The sequence below is a fragment of the Aptenodytes patagonicus genome, chromosome 1 (assembly GCF_965638725.1).
Source record: "Aptenodytes patagonicus chromosome 1, bAptPat1.pri.cur, whole genome shotgun sequence".
Taxonomy (NCBI): domain Eukaryota; kingdom Metazoa; phylum Chordata; class Aves; order Sphenisciformes; family Spheniscidae; genus Aptenodytes; species Aptenodytes patagonicus.
Genome location: NC_134949.1, coordinates 17,364,155 through 17,379,317, shown reverse-complemented (window position 1 = coordinate 17,379,317; position 15,163 = coordinate 17,364,155). Strand labels below are relative to the sequence as shown.

The window sequence follows — 15,163 nt, the reverse complement described above, 5'->3', positions numbered from 1 at the left end:
GATAAAAATTTTTGATAATTACCAAGCTACTGTCTAAAAACTTTCTTGGGGCATTTTCTCTCTGGAAGAAAAGAAATTTCTCGTAGTTATTAATGGGCAGCAAAAAAATACGCAAAGCAAAAACTTTTTATTGATTTTCGTCCCAGTTTTAAATTCCCGAGCAATGAGATTAAAGTTTCCATTCCGTACTAGATGTCATTTGGACAAGACCACAGCTGGCTCTCACATATGTGTTCAAGGGACAATACTAGGAACATCTTCACTGATCTTTAACTTTCTTCTCTTCTCTCAGTGGGACTGAGCACCATTGCAGATGTTTCTTGGGACATGGAGGAGCCCTTGAGCCTGGAGCACAGGGCATAGCAGCTCAAGAGCTCTATCACATGTCTGTGACAAGCTGCATTTTCCAGAGTTCTTGGTAAAAATCTGTGATTCCCTCTTACTTGCAACACGGAACCGAGTATAGTGGCATAAATATGGTGGAATATGATTCTTCCTTGATTTTTGTTGCACTTATGTGGGTATTATCCAGCTTTCACTTTGGTTAAGATACTCTACATTTTTTCACTTTAGACCTTCCACTCTCTCAGATAAGACTGGATACACAGTACTTGTGTCAGGGTACTACAAGGGCATGCTTGATTTTCACTGTGGAAAAAATTAGTTATAGGGTCCTAATGAAGAGGTATACCTTCAAAAGATTTGGAAGAGAGACAGCTCAAGTTTGCAATGATTTAAATCAATATTTTGGTAATGCAGGTCATGCTGAAGAATACCTGTCTGCTCCTGTTGATTAAAAAGATGTACCTGCTTAGAAGTGTTCCTTAATTGATTGCCTACATTATGTTGTACTGAACAGGATCATTACATGATAAAGTTGCTAGAAGTAAGTACTTTCTATAGACATCATCGACTCATAGAATGGTTTGGGTTGGAAGTGACCTTTGAAGGTCATCTAGTCCAACGCGCCTGCCATGGGCAGGTACATCTTCAACTAGATCAGGTTGCTCAGAGCCCCGTCCAACCTGACCTTGAATGTTTCCAAGGATGGGGCATCCACAACTTCTCTGGGCAACCTGTGCCAGTGTCTCACCACCCTCAGTGTAAAAAAATTTCTTCCTTATGTCCAATCTAAACCTACCCTCTTAATGTTTAAAACCATTACACCTTGTCCTGTCACTACAGGCCCTGGTAAAAAGTCTCTCTCCACCTTTCTTATAAGCCCCCTTTAAGTATGGAAAGGATGCGATAAGGTCTGCCTGGAGCCATCTCTTCTCTAGGCTGAACAACCCCAACTCTCTCAACCTTTCCTCACAGGAGATGTGTTCTAGCCCTCTGATCATTTTTGTGACCCTCCTCTGGACCCTCTCTAACAGGTCCATGTCCTTCTCGGCAGGGCTGCTCTCAATCCCTTCATCCCCCAGCCTGTATTGATACCGGGGGTTGCCCTGACCCATGTGCAGGACCTTGCACTTGGCCTTGTTGAACTTCATGAGGTCTGCCTGGGCCCACTCCTCAAGCCTATCAAGGTCTCTCCAGATGGCATCCCTTCCTTCAAGAGTATCAACTGCACCACCTGGCTTGGTGTCATTTGAGATGAATGACCTATTGTAAAATCAGACACTGGGGAGAAAATGTTTGCTTTAAAATTTATGTTGTTTGCTAGGTAGATAATAAATGGGTCATAGAGATAAACCCTGTAAGTTGTGTTACCTTCCTGCATTCTTCCCATTTGACACTGTGAATCGTATTTGTTGCGCAACATATTATTGTTCCCAGGCTAACTACAATTGCAACCCTTCCTGTGGCCTCTGTGGACCCGTGAACAAAGTGAGGTGCTTTTACAACCATGCCATTTCTCAGGGTGGAGCCCTGTGATCAGCTGTCTTTAGCACCAAGATTTTAAGCTATAAATCCTGCAGTTTACTGGCACGACTGCATCTGCAGTTCTGTCCCCTCAGTGGTAATTAAAGGCTTATGTAATAAGCAGTAAAACAATAATTGACATGTGTGTGCTTTAGCTTACCAAGTCAGCCGTCCTTTAGAAACTCTTTCTCTGTTAGAGTCAGGGAAGAAAATCCTAAAGTACTAAACCTGATTGAAAAAAATATTGTGTTGGCTCAAATTTGACCTTGACTTTCCAGGGACAGAAGCACGTGTTAGTGTTCAAGGGACTACCAAAGAGTGCCAGACCACACCAAATACAGCATTGGTATGAATTCCTGCAAGACATTCCTGTAGCAGCATGGAGGATCCCAAATCATGAACCAAAACACTGTTAAGCTAAAACGGTGTGCAAGGAAGAAATAGGTGGCTTCTCCTTATCTAAAGAAATAAGAAATGTGGATGGGGAATGCCATTCCTGCCAGTGGTGCTAGTGCACCTTTGTAGGCTTCTAGCAGACCGGAGAATATTTTATCAATTCTGTGTTTTATAGTTGAAGGCTTTAGCCTTAGCTAAGCCAAAAACAGTTGTCAAATTAGTAAGAATAAAAGGAAATAGTCATAGGCAAGAGTGATAAAAAGAATGAACTTTTTACTTCTTCAGCTAGCATGGACCACAGCATAAGAATATTGATTGAGGTGACTGTAGACTATAAAAGATTAGATCTAATTTGCCTAGTGGAGAAATGATAAATAATATTTTTAAGAATACAGCTTTATATTAGTGATCCATTAGCTCCTGGACCATGTCTGAGGGGGTCAACACTGAAAGAGTCTCTGTTGCATTGTGAGTATCAGCATTAGGCTATGGTTTCCACACAGCTGGTCTGGCTTGCAGAAGTGGTTACAAATAATGGAAATGAAATGTGCTAGGTATGGTACAGCCCAAAACAAAAAGGACATTCCCGGCCCAGGGATCTTACCATCACAGTGTAAGAGGGATGATAACAGACGATGTAGCTGGCAAAATGCAAAGAACCATTGAGACGCTAATGACTGCTCAGCAGTGGATTTGGCAGACTAATGTTCACAACAGACTTTTGCAACAAATGGACTTTACTTTAAGCCTCCATATAAAGAGCTTTACAGGTGTTTGTGGAGAGAAGGATTCAAAAATGTAAACGGCAACACAGCTGACAGAAACAAAGTGTTCCTTGAAATTGTGGAAGTGTGGCATACCTAGGTATTTTCAACAATAAAGGTGGCAACATCATATCTTTCAAGGCCAGAGGAACGGATGTTGCAATAATCGATAGAAGATGACAAGCATTCATGGCACAGGAAGACTGTCTTGAACACATAACTTGGATGACAGTGCCTAGCTCATTTGTTTTCAGAAAATGAAATGCGAGTACATTACAAAGGTTCAGAGCAGAGCTCAAGTGCAGTAGCTTTTTCGCCCAGCGCTGGCTCTGAGCAAAGCCAGCTGGAGCGTCTGTACCATTCTTGTGAAGCAGAGGACTGGCCCCGGGCTGGACCCACATCGGAACGGACCAGTGACACTTTTCTCTAACCTCTGTAGGAAATATTCAGAACCGGTAGGTTTGGAGTAAGGTCAGAGGCGGAGCAACTGCCACTCACTCTGGCCTGTATTTTGGGCAGGATGCTGGTGGTTATAGTGATAAGGCCCGGGGACACCATGGAGGAAAGACAGCAAAGAATTAAGAACTATTGTCAGCAACTTTAAGGCAAACTCAAAATGTTTTTTATGGAAAAGAAGGCAAGGTTAGATCGAGAGGTTTGTGGTACTACCCAGGTAGATACATTCGTTACGTTTTCACTGTCTTGGTAAGGGAAGAGTTCACCGTCTCTGTGATGGGTGCTTGATCCTCCCGCAAAAGCAGGAAAACCATCGCACACGTCATGGTGTAAACCCGTTTCTCTGCGCGGAGCCGTGCCCGCTTCCCCCGTGCCGGCCGTGCCCGGGGGCTCAGGCCGGGGGAGCCTCCGCCGCGGGCCGCAGAGCACGTGGCTCTCGCCAGTGGGGTGAGGAGACAAAGCGGGTCGGGGCGGGCCCTCCTCCTCTGCGCTCCGGAGCCCCGGGCAGCCTGCCCGCGGGGGGCCGGCGAGGGCGGTCGCCGCCCGGCCTCGCTGCCCCGGGCTGCCCCGGCCCCGGTCGCGCCCCGCCCCGCGGAGCCGGGCGCCGTGCCGGGGAGCCGCGGCCCCCGCAGGCCCCGCCCCGGCGCCGCTGGCGTAGGCGCTGACGCCTCGCCCCGCTCCGCCCGGGGTACAGGCCGGCCAGCGGCGGGCGAGGGGCGCCGTTAGCTGCCGGGCTCGCCCCGCGGCGGCAGCCCGCTCCGCTGGGCCATGCGGTAGCGGGCTGCGGCGGGCTCCGGGCTCTCGGCGGCCATGGAGCAGCTCCCGGGCGGCCGGCGGCCCCGGCTGGTTTCCTCGCTGGGGCTGGGGCAGCGCTCCTGGGAGGTCACCTTAGACGAGGAGCGGGGACGGCTGGCCTGGCGCGACCCCCGCCCGCCGCGCCGCGGCGGCGGTGAGTGGAGGCGGCGGGGCGGGACGGGCTGTGGCGGGCGGCCGTTAGCGCACCTGCCGCGGCCTCGCGGCGTGCCGGGGCCGCCTGAGGGGCCGCCTCTCCTCAGCGGCGGGGGAAGGGCGTTCGCAGCGTCCCTGGCGGCGTGGGGCAGCGCGCAGGGCGGCTTCGGGCACGGATGCCGGCGGGGACGGCCTGCAGCCGGCCTTGCCCCCCGCCGGGGCGCTGCTGGAGCCGGGTCTCCCGGTGGCGGCGTGCGGTTGTCGGCTCAGGGTACGTCGAGCGTTCGGAGTGTTCTGTCGGCGCTGAGTATTTCCTGTACTTGGGCGCCTTTTCGCCCTGCAAAGGAACGGCGGCAGCCGGCCTCTCCCGGTGTCCGCAGCAGCAGTCGCCTCCGGGGTTCAGAGTCCGGCGGTGAAAGGCGGAGGGTGGTTTAATCACGCGCGGGCCCGGGCCGGGCGGTGCGGGAGCGGGGGAGGTGAAGCCGAGGACAAAGCGGCGGCAGGACTGTCGCCGGCAGACAGCCGGCTGTGCTGGACGTGTCAGCGGGTTAATCGGCTTGTGCGTTTCGACACAAAGCTGAAAGCTACTCGCGGTGAGCCGCGGACGCTGCGTGCGAGTGCAGCGGGTTCCGCGACTTGCGGAGAAGGCAATTGAAGCATCTGCTCTGAGAGCGTGCCTCCCATAACAAAGGCAGGAAACCTGTCCCTGCAGCTGGATGAGGAAAGCACAGATTTGTTTAGCTGAACCCCATTGTTTCTTGGCACTGTGAGTAGGTAGCAGCATGTAGTTTGTAATGTTGTATTTAAATTAATCGTAGCAGGACATAATAGACTTACAGAACTTCAAAAGCAACTTTTTTATTTTTAGTTACATGGCTTAGTTGTGGTTAAAAAAACCCTTTCCTACTGAGGCAGTGTTTCAGGCAATTTTTTTTTTTTTTTCAAATGAGCTTTTTTTTAAAGCTCTTTGCTTTCTAAAGGGCTCCATGGAAATTTCCAAAGAAAGTTTAACTCTTGTGAGTTACTGTTTTGGAAATATTTAATGTAGGCTAATAGTTTGTAATGGAGTAACAAAGCTGTTAATAGTTTCCCTTTTGTGCAATTAGAATAGTGCCGACTTACAAAACTGCAAGTGGGAGAGGTTACGGCTGAAGATACCTGACAAAATTTCAGGATAACTTGTGAAAATGTCCATACATACAGTATATCAAGCTTTCTACTACACTTCAGGTGGCATTCTATCATTCTTTCACCTTGGGGTTTTTATATAGTAATTATTCCCATTATTAATGTAGCCCTATTAGCATGGTATGTGAACATACGAAAACATGTAATGTCCTTCTTTTCACAGCAGCTGCTGTAGAGTGGAAAACTGCTGTCATCCTCATTTTAGAGGTTGGAGGAACTGAGACAGAGGGAAACTAATAATAGGTTGACTAGAAGTTTATCTGAGAAAAGTTTGAATATAGATGTCTCCAGTCCCAGGCCAGTTCCCAAACTTAAATAGTTAAATTTGGGTTGACAGTTGGACTCGATGATCTTAGAGGTCTTTTCCAACCTTAATGATTCTATGATTCTAAACAGTTCTTCCATTCTTACCATGTACCTTTCTTAAATCTTTTCCTGATTTTATGATAATATCTTATTGACCTGAGGCTTTTTGAAAAAAGGTGAGGGAAAAGGGAGAAGGAGGACTCAAAAAGTATTGTAAGAATTTGGTGTAGTTTACGTAACTGAGAATTGGTCATGTTTTAAATACATCTCCTCTTCTTCTTCAAAACATAAAACTAGAGTTTGTTATCCTTTCTCTGCTGTTGTGTGAATGCAATTTGACATAATCTAGTTTTTATCCATAGTTGTGCTGAAAAAGGTGTTTGAAAATTCCTGGACTTACTTTAGATGTGCAGCTAAATGAACTAAAGACTTTGAAGACAAATTAGTTCTTTAATTCTGCCGAGCTTAATATATTGGTGTGAAAAATAAGCTGTATACTTTTCAAAATGAAATAAAATGGGTCTAGAGAAGGGTATCTGGATTAAGTTTAAAATTCAAAGTTTCAAAGCCTTTTGAGACAATGGCTCCCACTAGGTAAAGTAGCCCCTGCTTTGGAGAGAATTTTGTTGAATTGTGTAAAATCCTTCTAAAAATGCCTTTGCAGAGTTACCAGTTGACTGATCTGTAGGCTAGAGCGAGTTCAATGGGAGCTCCATTCTAGTGCGTGATGACTTCCTTTAGACCATGCAGGAGTGCCACAAAATCACGCTAGCTCTTTTATTAGCACTCTCAAGTTTACAACTGCTTACAGTTGTAAGTTTTCTTGACTTACTCCTGGTGGGCCAAACGGAGTATGAACCTGTCCTGAAGCCTGTTCCAAAGTGGATGTCAGAATGCTGGGAATGGTGGAAGGAGGGTGGGACATAGTAAACTAGACTCTTTGAGGCAGTTTCTGAAGCAATACGCAGTTGGAGATTCCTTAGGAGGCAAGGCTGGTTACTGAGTGTGGCTGCTGTCCTGTAACGTAGCTATTCACAAGATGTAGGAAAATATGACATGGAATCAGTAGAGAAAAGGGAGGGTGGGAGAAGGGGAAGAAATGCCTAAGTGTTCTGGAGGCACAGCTATAAGTTATGTAGAGAGCAATACAATACATGACGTACCTCCTCTCCTTAACGCCCTGGTTAATTCATGTGTTTCCTGCACTTGTGCTTTAATGCCATCACAGTTTTATATTATTGCTGCCCTGTTGTCTTTAAGCTCTTTTAAGACCTGGGGTGGCTCATTGTGTTCTCTACAATTATTTTGGAAATATGAGCAGCATACATGACAGTATATAAATAAACAGTATAATATGGGAGATGGTTAGTTAGAAGCATATAATTTCAGAGGAATTGCTTGACCAAGATTGGTATCTTTCTACCATTTGGCCTTTGACTATGTGACTACTGTGCATTATGCCTAAATACAAACTTAATTATGCAGTATAAAAATGCTATATTTTTTGTTTAATAAGTAGTTATTACAGTGAAACCGTTGTCTTTAAACTGAAAAAATTCAGTGAGGGCTGCTTATTTTCTGAACATTTATTACTGTCTTGGATTTAGTTACATAAGTAAAAATGGTTTGGTATATATTTTGTCAAGGTTTTCAGACTTAGACAGGTAAGGAACTAGAGCTATAGTTAGGTATATTGTAGAACTGTTGAAATATCTATCTCTCCCTATTGTGTCCACATTCAGGAACAGATAGGAAACAACAGAGACTTTGTCCTATTGTCCAGGAAAATATCGTTTTACAGAATATGGGGAGATTCTTGTGTTTTCTCGTCTTTGTACAATGATATTAAAATATATCTATTTTTTAAAAAAACCATTCTGTCAAAATGCATTTTGTGAATAAAGTAGTATTAATTCAGGAGAATTATTTTTAATGCTATCATTCAGAAGATACCAACAGTAACAAAAACATAAAATGTTTGTTCAAGTCATGGTATGTTTTTAAAACCTTAAATCCTAAATACTGTTTACTTTCCTTCCTACTGTTAGACCTTGTTTAACAGCATCGTATTTTCAAGTTCTGTCTTCAGTGTAATGAGGCTCCCATTTCCCGTTCTTTGGTTGGTTAGACTTGTTTGAACTTAGAGGGAAAAATTTTATCTGAATTTTTTCATGTGTTTCCCTGTTGTTTTCAGCTATGCACCTTCTTTTCCTAGGCATGCCTTCATCTTCAAATATTCTGAAGAACATTGTTTTTCAACCGTGTAACACTTCACCATGAGATTTAGTTGATCTGCAAAGCTGGGCAGATCAATTGTTTTATTATTTCCTCATGTTGATGGCACAGTCAGGTTTTTCTCAAGTAACGTGATAAAACTTTGTGTACCAAATTTCATAGCAGATTATATATCGTACATACGTACTTACGGGTATTTTAGAAGTGTTGGCTAAGATCATATCATGCCTAGTACTAAGGGATTACAAACACAGAATAAGATTCTCTTGACGTTTTTCTGTTTTTTTAATTGTAAAGTACAAGTATGAAGGGGGTGATCAAACTAGGCACAGGACTGTATGCCTTCACTTATTGTGTGCGCTTTCTTTTAATCCTTCTATAGAAATAGAAGGGAGAACCCTTCAGAAATCTCCCTTGGCGTGTCTTTTCCAGCTTTCCCCTCAAAACAACCACTTGAGGAAGCCTCAGCACTAGTGTTCACAAGACTGATGCCTTTCTGATTTTGTGGATTCTAAATGAATCTGGCAAGAATCTGGGCAAGAATGCCCAGTTTGATAAACACGATATCGAGACAGCAGAGGTGGGCCTGCTTGGAAACAAGGGCTGTCCAGCACCTGTAGTGTGTTGGCACATCCTTAGTCAAGGTCATTTTTCATCAGTTGTTCGCAATGGGCACGTGTAGAAATCTGAATTTTTCTCTAGGCAGTTCCACTGACTACATTGAACTAGTAGGGCATGGGGAAAAATAGCTGTAGAAGGTATTGTTTCTTTGGAATGTGTCTTCTTCTGGAAGATACGTTATTCAAATATAGATGTGCACTACATTAAACAATACATGTTTTTCAGCATACACCTCTTCGGTGGTTTGTTTTTTTTTCCCCTCCCCTTAAGGTGAAGAAGTGCATCTTATTTCTTGCTTTACCATTGAAATATTCATAGTTGAGTTGAAAAGATTTAATTTGGAAATGAAAAAAAAAAATCAATGGGAAAACATTCAATAGTGTGATTTAAATATGCAAATTGATCCAAGTTCAAATTGCTGTGACTTGATTCAAATTCAGATATGTGATGTGAAGTAGCAACGGTGTGTCTGATCATATTAGGAACTGATCTATTGTCTATTGGTTTGCGAAGTACTTGAAGATTTACTTTTTAAAAAAAAAAGCCAATTTCCCTATACATGGGTGTATATTGTCAGATCATGGCCTTTAGATGTTTCTGTGACTCTTGCACAGTTTTGAATTAAATCATTTAGTCATGATGCCTTTTTTTCCTTTCCTCCCCCCTCCCCCTCCCCCCCCCCCCCCCCCCGCCCCAGATGTGAATTCTGTGTAATTCTGCTCTATATCCCTATCCACCATATTCTCTTATTCTGGTCTTTACTAGGCACAGCTTTCTGTAGTGCATGATCAACATAATGCAATGTACCTTCTGATGGAATACATTCTTGTTTTCTTTCTTTTAGGTGAAGGCAAAACTTAGGACAAGATAACTTGCCATTCATGTGGTCTGTAACAGTAAATTAGTTTTCCAAGTGACTGAAAAACTACTTTTTATTTAAATCTGCACCCCAGCTTTTCAGTTGTTAATATTTTTAAGTCACAAGAGTATACTAATAATTTAAATTAGTTCTGAATGCCACTGCATCCATGGGCCCGAGCTGAATGTTAAGAATAAACCAAATGCTGTGATCAGTGACGTTTTTATGCTTTTGCACATGTCTGTGTTGCTTTAAGCTAACACATTTCTGAGAGAGGAATTTGGCCTGTAGGATACGTAGCTGGCAGTGATGAATGAACAAATCTTGACTTGGGTTCTGAGTGAGTTTGCTTGTAAACTCAGGAAGTGTTCTGAGGGAGTGGCAGACAGCGATGACACACCAAAAAACCTTTCTTAACACAGAAAAACATGCTTCGCACCTGCCAGCTACATTTTTCACAAAGAAAGCACGCTGTTAATGTGCTTACCTTGTTTTTTTTTTTTCTTTTTTCCTCCCACTTGCTTGGTGTGGGGAAAAGTAGTATGCATCTAACAGTATTTTGCTGATTGGTTGGTTTGCACTTCAAGAAGAGTCTCTGTTAAGACTGTAAGAGCACTGTGACCCAGAATGAGTAATGACTGGCACAGCCAATGTGCTGGGAAGACTGTCACCTGTCCATTCTGTTTTGTTTGGTGGTTTGTTTGGGGTTTTTTTTGCCATGCCCCTTCATCCAGCTGCTCTGGATGGACAACTCATTCTCCTTAGTGTGTCATGTATGCTAGACATTGAAGAAGGTGAGATATGAAAACATAAATGTGTGAAGATCTTTAAGATTAAGCTTAAGAAAATGGATATGTACTTCAGTATTTCTGAACTCAAAATTCAGTCTCTTGAATCTAGATGCGTACATTGAAAATGTCAGGGTATTTTGCCTGGAATTTTGTCTAGGAACTGTTGTGTACTACTTGGTTGAGTATATTCTACTGAGCCAAGTAAAATTCTTTGGTATGATCTGAGCCCATAGCTTAACATTTTTCATTAATGTTGATCTAGTAGTGCTGGTGTAAGTACCAATTTTTTTTGTAAATGTGGTAATAAGACTTTCCGTGTTTTGGGAGAAACTCATAAAGGTGAAGGCCTTTATGAGTTGAACACCTTTATGCTAAATCACTGAAAGAAATGGCTCATGCTACTTGATAATAGGGTAAATGCTACAAAAGTAGGTGTGGGAAAGGATTATAATTAGTACATATGTGAACCTTGTTGACCTCTCAAAAGAGGGTGGGATAGACCCTCTACTTATTTTTATGGGGCGGGTTTTGGTGATTAAATGGCAGATGAGGGCATTGTGTTTATAGGAGCAGGGTTGTGCTGCTTGTATTGAAGGTCTCTATTTGATTTCTTCGCAATGGAAACTAGACTTCTCCTTTCTGGGGAAAAGGGGGGAGGGTGGGACTAAGTAGTTGATTTGCTTTCTGATTAAACAATATACTGTGTAACACTAAGTCGAATAGTGATAGAGTCGTATTTGGACTGATAGAAATTCTTGCTCTATTCAAACACAAATGCCACTGCATTCAGATTTGTTTTTATAAGCTGTAGGGAATGTTCTGAATAACATGTTTGTATTTGAGACAGCTTTGCATCTTTCTGGCCCTCTGCAATTACTGTATTAGGTAGTGTGTGGTTTTGACTGCCTTAAGATTGGAGTATACTATCAGGGCAGTGGGGTTGCTTGATGCTTGTACAGTGCCAAGTAGCACTGAGGGCCACAATCAGCATAGCTGGTATTCATTGAACAGAAACTTTCTCAGACTTTTACCAAACCCAGAGATTTACAGAAAGAAGGGATCACTCTGTTCTTTGCTTTTGTTCCTTTTTTTTTGTTTGTTTGTTTGTTTTCCCCAGCAGTCTGTTTTTTCAGATATGTAACTCTTGTGGCTTAAGATTAAAAAAAATGCTTATATATATATAACTAAAAGATTTACTCTTTGCTTTTTTGCCGCATCTGTGAAGAGATTTGCTGGAAAAGCAGAGCTTACAGTCATGCAACTGTCGGAGGGAGAACGCATCTGAAGAATTAGGAGAGCTTAGTAGAAGTGATTTCAAGGTCTAGGGTTGTTCATATAAGCTGTGTAATATGTCCTAAAATATATACTACAAAGAAATGCTTTCAGTGCTTTTTAATCTATTTGCTGTCTGGACAGCTGGACAGCTTTCTCTATTATATAGAAATGCCTAATAAACCAACGACTTCTGTTGCTGCTCCTAGTGTACATGCTAATAAGTACCCAGTATGTAGAACTATTTCCCAAAATGTTCGTTAGAGCACTGTCATTTAAATTTCGATCTAAAGGTAGTTTTGTCAGTTTTGTAGCATATCTGTGAGCAACAACAAAATGAGTTACCACTTAAGTGCAATCTTTATAAATGCAACAAGCTTTCTTTCACGTTCTGACATATGGATAGGTGGCATAGCCAGTAGAAAAATGAGAACTAAAAGCAGTTCTGGGAAAGAAAGGTTAAAGAACATGCTCCCTTCCCTTAATTTATTGTTCCGTCTCTGTTCTGTATTTTTTTTCCTTGGATAAATGGATAATCATATTGAGATCCCATAGCAGATCTTGTCTCTGAATGTTAGGAAGACCAATTAACTGTTACTATCCAGTAGTACATACTTGATATAGTCTTACACGTGTATGATATCTATATCTGTATACAAGTAAAGTGTTTTTAGTGAGTTCATCTCTGCTGTTGGATCTTTATAAAGACATTCTGTGACTGCTGCATTTCCCCATCATGCCTTAAATATAGTAAATGCAATTGTTATAAGCCAAAATTTTTTTGGTAAGTAGTTAAAACATTCAAATACAGCCAGATTCCTAAAAGACCTCAGTGTGAAGTTTGGAGGCTACATTTCTTTGGAATCAAGCTAAAAACCTCTGGGAAGATAAAATTCCTAAAGGAATATAAATCAAATACTGAAACACCTGTAAAGGAAAAAACATTGTGTGTGTAGTCCACGACATGTCAATTGACATGACAATAGGTAACAACTCTGTTGACTCAAACAAATAAGTAGGACGGGGGGAAAAAAAAAATTGAACTAGTGGCAAACAAATTGTAGTCACCACTGTGAAGAGCTTAGGAAAATTTTTTGCTTATTTTACATTTCTCATCACCACCATGGTACTTCTGCAAAATAGTGAAGAAGATGAAATGTAGGATAAAACCCAGTATTAGTGTTTGTATTTTATATGTTTAATATCTCTTTATATCTCTATCTCTCTCTATCATATGTGAGAGAAACAAGTATTTATACTTTTTATTATATGAGACTATTATAATAATCTTATGTAATTAAATGTTTTGTGTGTGTATATATACACACAGAGCACTTGCTTGTACATAAATAAAAAGCATGCATTTTCAGTTCCACTTTTTTTTTTTAGATAAGGTAAAAGAGAAATTTTGAAATTGGTAATGAAAATGAGACAAAATCTTGAATCTGACAGGAGTTAAGAAGACTGAGAAGGTGTTGAGGGACTATAAGAGAAAAAAGAGTGAGGATGGACGAAATTCTTTCATAGTGTAAGAGCAAGAGGCCTTTAATTCTGAAAAACAATAGTTTTGAAGTTGATACAAGGGAGATATATTTAACAGTATGTAAACATAACATCTAGAATTTGCTTCTTAAGAGATCCTGAAGTTTAAAAGCTTAGTGGGATTTAAAGTCTTAAGAATTCATATGAATGCCCTCTTTCATAAGCCAGCTACTTACTTGAGAACAACAAATAGCCTCTGTAGTCTCTCTGCACTAGATTTAGTTGCACATTCTTTGCAATAGCTTGTGCTATTCACTGTCAAATATCTGGACTAGCCGTCATTGAAGGGGCAATTTCATTAGTCTGAAATCAATGCTGGATTTTGGCTTCATGCAAAAATGTTTTTATATGCAGAATACTTAATTTTCTGAGAAATCATAAACATTTAAAATATTGTTTGGGGTAGTTCATAGGTGGTTATGGATTAAGTGCTTTGACTAAAGGCAAAAGGAAATTGAAAATACTCAGCAAATTTCTATTTATGCTCTTGGTTGTGCTTATTGAGCAGCTACTCTAATTGCGTGTCTCTATCTTATTACATGTAGAAATAATCATTCTGGTGCTGTTTGAAGATGTTAATGTGTAAGATCTTGTGTTCATACAGAAAACTGTTTTGTACCAACCTCTGAGATCATTGCTGTAGAAGAAACTGAAGTTAACAAGAAACAGCGTAATATTGGCAAATGGCAAAAAATGGCAAAGCCACATGCTTTCACAGGTAAGGCAAATAGTCTCAGGATGCTTGTGCTAATTACTTTGTTGGAGGTACTTTAGGGCAGACTCAAAAGGCACCATCAGATTTTTTTTTTAACAGAAATGATGAACTTCAACAACAACAACAACCAAACCCCAAAACCATCAACAACAAAAACCTAACCAAAAAACCCACAAAACCAACCAACCAAACAAAAAACCCACCAAAAATCTACCAGTTTACATTTAAAGATCCTTATTTTTGAAAATAAAACCCTTCCTTTAAGAACACATGCTGTGTTTAGTTATTTAATGAAGTCCTAACTAATGTCTTACATTTCTGCTGCTGAATGACTCTGCGGCAGGACACTTGCTTTCTAATACTTGACTAGAAAATTAAGAGAGAGTCTGGAAAAATGAGTCCTAAATGTTTGGGTTTTTTAAAATTATCCCTAACCATCAGAATGTGTGCACGTAAAGGTTCTTTGTAGTATTGACTGCATTCTTAAAACTAAGCGCCAGAAATAAATTTCTGTTTGTTTTGGGGAAAGGGCGGTGATTTCTCTGCTGCAAAGCTGGGGTAAATGTGATTGCTCCCGTGCCAAAATTTTATGTTGTGGAGTACTTTCCCCACATTTAGTCCTTCAGTAGCAATGATTGGTGATACTGTAGATGAAAGGTAAGGGTGCTTCTTGTCTCACCAACCTAGTTCTTTATGCATAAGAAAACTCTAAATCTTTTTTCTCAAATTTCAGCTTTATGAAATTAAATTCACCCTGTTGGTTACATGGGAGCTGATGTGAGAGTTTGGCTTATCCTCTTGAGCTTACGGTGTTTTGTATTATGTAGACACTGCAAACTTTAATACAGATAAAATAATGTATAAGCTCAGTGAACTTTTGTATAAGTATGTCTATAATCAGTTTATGGAAAATAGATTGTATTTGGTTTAAAAATAAGTTTATGTCTGGGTATCTGCTATAAGGTAATGACCTAGAGCAAGTGTTTTCATTTATGTTTTCATTTTGTCTTTTTACAAGTGTCCTGTTCACACTCTGAATGCTTCTGTCATTTGCAGAAATGTATAGTGGGGGTTAATTACCACTTTTTTCCAAAAATAGGTATTTTGGAGATCTCTCTGAAATGCATTTGTCATTTCACAGAACTGTCTCATTGTGCCTCCTCTTTTTTTTTCTTTTTTTCTTTTTTTTTTTTAAATTTAAATA

The 15,163-nt window shown here is 41.2% G+C and overlaps 1 protein-coding gene across 2 annotated transcripts in view; it reads left to right on the top strand.

Moving 5' to 3' along the window:
- Nucleotides 1-4,253: 4,253 nt before the first annotated feature.
- Nucleotides 4,254-15,163, top strand: part of CERK (ceramide kinase) — a 45,752-nt gene continuing 34,842 nt past the window's right edge. For both annotated transcript variants that reach the window (XM_076329055.1, XM_076329046.1), the window contains exons 1-2: nucleotides 4,254-4,431; nucleotides 13,849-13,962. In XM_076329055.1, the coding sequence (XP_076185170.1) occupies nucleotides 4,293-4,431; nucleotides 13,849-13,962 (253 nt within the window). In that variant the 5' untranslated portion in view covers nucleotides 4,254-4,292. The remainder of the gene's footprint in view (nucleotides 4,432-13,848; nucleotides 13,963-15,163) is intronic.